The sequence below is a fragment of the Opisthorchis viverrini genome, assembly GCF_000715545.1.
Source record: "Opisthorchis viverrini unplaced genomic scaffold opera_v5_407, whole genome shotgun sequence".
Taxonomy (NCBI): domain Eukaryota; kingdom Metazoa; phylum Platyhelminthes; class Trematoda; order Opisthorchiida; family Opisthorchiidae; genus Opisthorchis; species Opisthorchis viverrini.
In genome coordinates this window covers 424,199-425,295 of record NW_008752064.1, presented here as the reverse complement: position 1 = coordinate 425,295, position 1,097 = coordinate 424,199, and the positions used below count along the sequence as shown (strand labels likewise).

The following is a 1,097-nucleotide window of genomic DNA, read 5'->3' as shown; positions in this document are numbered from 1 at the left end:
CGATGCTCACTAGCTAATGAGAGTCTCAAGCTGACTTTGAGGGATGAGACTATTCGGGTGTATTCAGATCTACCTTGGTATTTCCTTCGCCAATTCCTGAGTATTTTGCCCTCCATTTTTCAGCTCCGCTTGTGGTACTATTTGTGCTCCGGTTCCCGCTTGCCATCTCCTCCGGTACATCCGACACAACCACGAACAGAAATTCCTCAGTTTAGTCATTTGGAGTGCGACCTTCTTCGGCGTTACGCGGCCTACCTGTATTATCGCAGTCGTGGGTGGGTTGTTCGTCCTGGTTTGGCTTTGGGTGGAGTTCATTTCCTTCTCTATGCACAAGGTCCTGCTTGGCGCCACGCTGCATTTGGCGTGGTTGTAGACCGTGCTGAAATGGATGGTCAGCAGCTGACGTGTGCTGCTTTGGCTGTCCACGTTCGGGTCGTACATTCAGTGGGAAAGGTAAGAGAAACGACATCTGTGCGTAGTTCTCAAATGAGATATTGTCCTGTGAGTGAAGATGATCTAGGCTGAAAAGACTGTAAGCACTGCACAGCTGTTTGATCCTTATTGGGAGTCATCGAAAGTGCGCACCTAACGAAACTCAAGGAATGTCGAACTCGTGACCTCCTGGTTGATATTTTGAACGGCCGCAGGTGGCTGGTTAGCGGTGTGATCAGCTCGCAGTTGGCGAGAATATAACGCCACTTGTCTTTCGTTTACGGAATCCACGTCAAGAGGTCACTGTTTACTCATGTTGTGACTCGTTAAATTGAATTTCTCCCGTTTCGTAAAACTATTCTTCCTCTGAGCGCCATTGTTAGTCTTTATTTACGTTAGTCTATGGAAATTCGGCTTATTCCACAGTACATTTGAGCTGTTCGAACCCTGTGCATATTTCGAGCCGGACCTGTTCTTGAGACTAAGTTAGGCGTGTAGTGCATTCATTCCTTCCGATCATATGATTCCCCGTTGTACCAGAACTTCCTTGGTCTTCCTAGACGTGTCCTCATGTTTTCGTACTGATACTGAATGCACTGCGATTTGTTGGGCCTGGCTTCGCCTTCGTATGTTGTGTTGCTAGTGGTTCACAAGAAACCGTTCCG

The 1,097-nt window shown here is 47.8% G+C and overlaps 1 protein-coding gene across 1 annotated transcript in view; it reads left to right on the top strand.

Moving 5' to 3' along the window:
• Nucleotides 1-123: 123 nt before the first annotated feature.
• The window catches only part of T265_15251 (hypothetical protein), a gene marked incomplete at both ends in the record, with an annotated part of 51,323 nt that continues 50,349 nt past the window's right edge, over nt 124-1,097 (top strand). The window contains one exon of the mRNA XM_009177264.1: nt 124-453. Coding sequence (XP_009175528.1) covers nt 124-453 — 330 coding nt within the window. The remainder of the gene's footprint in view (nt 454-1,097) is intronic.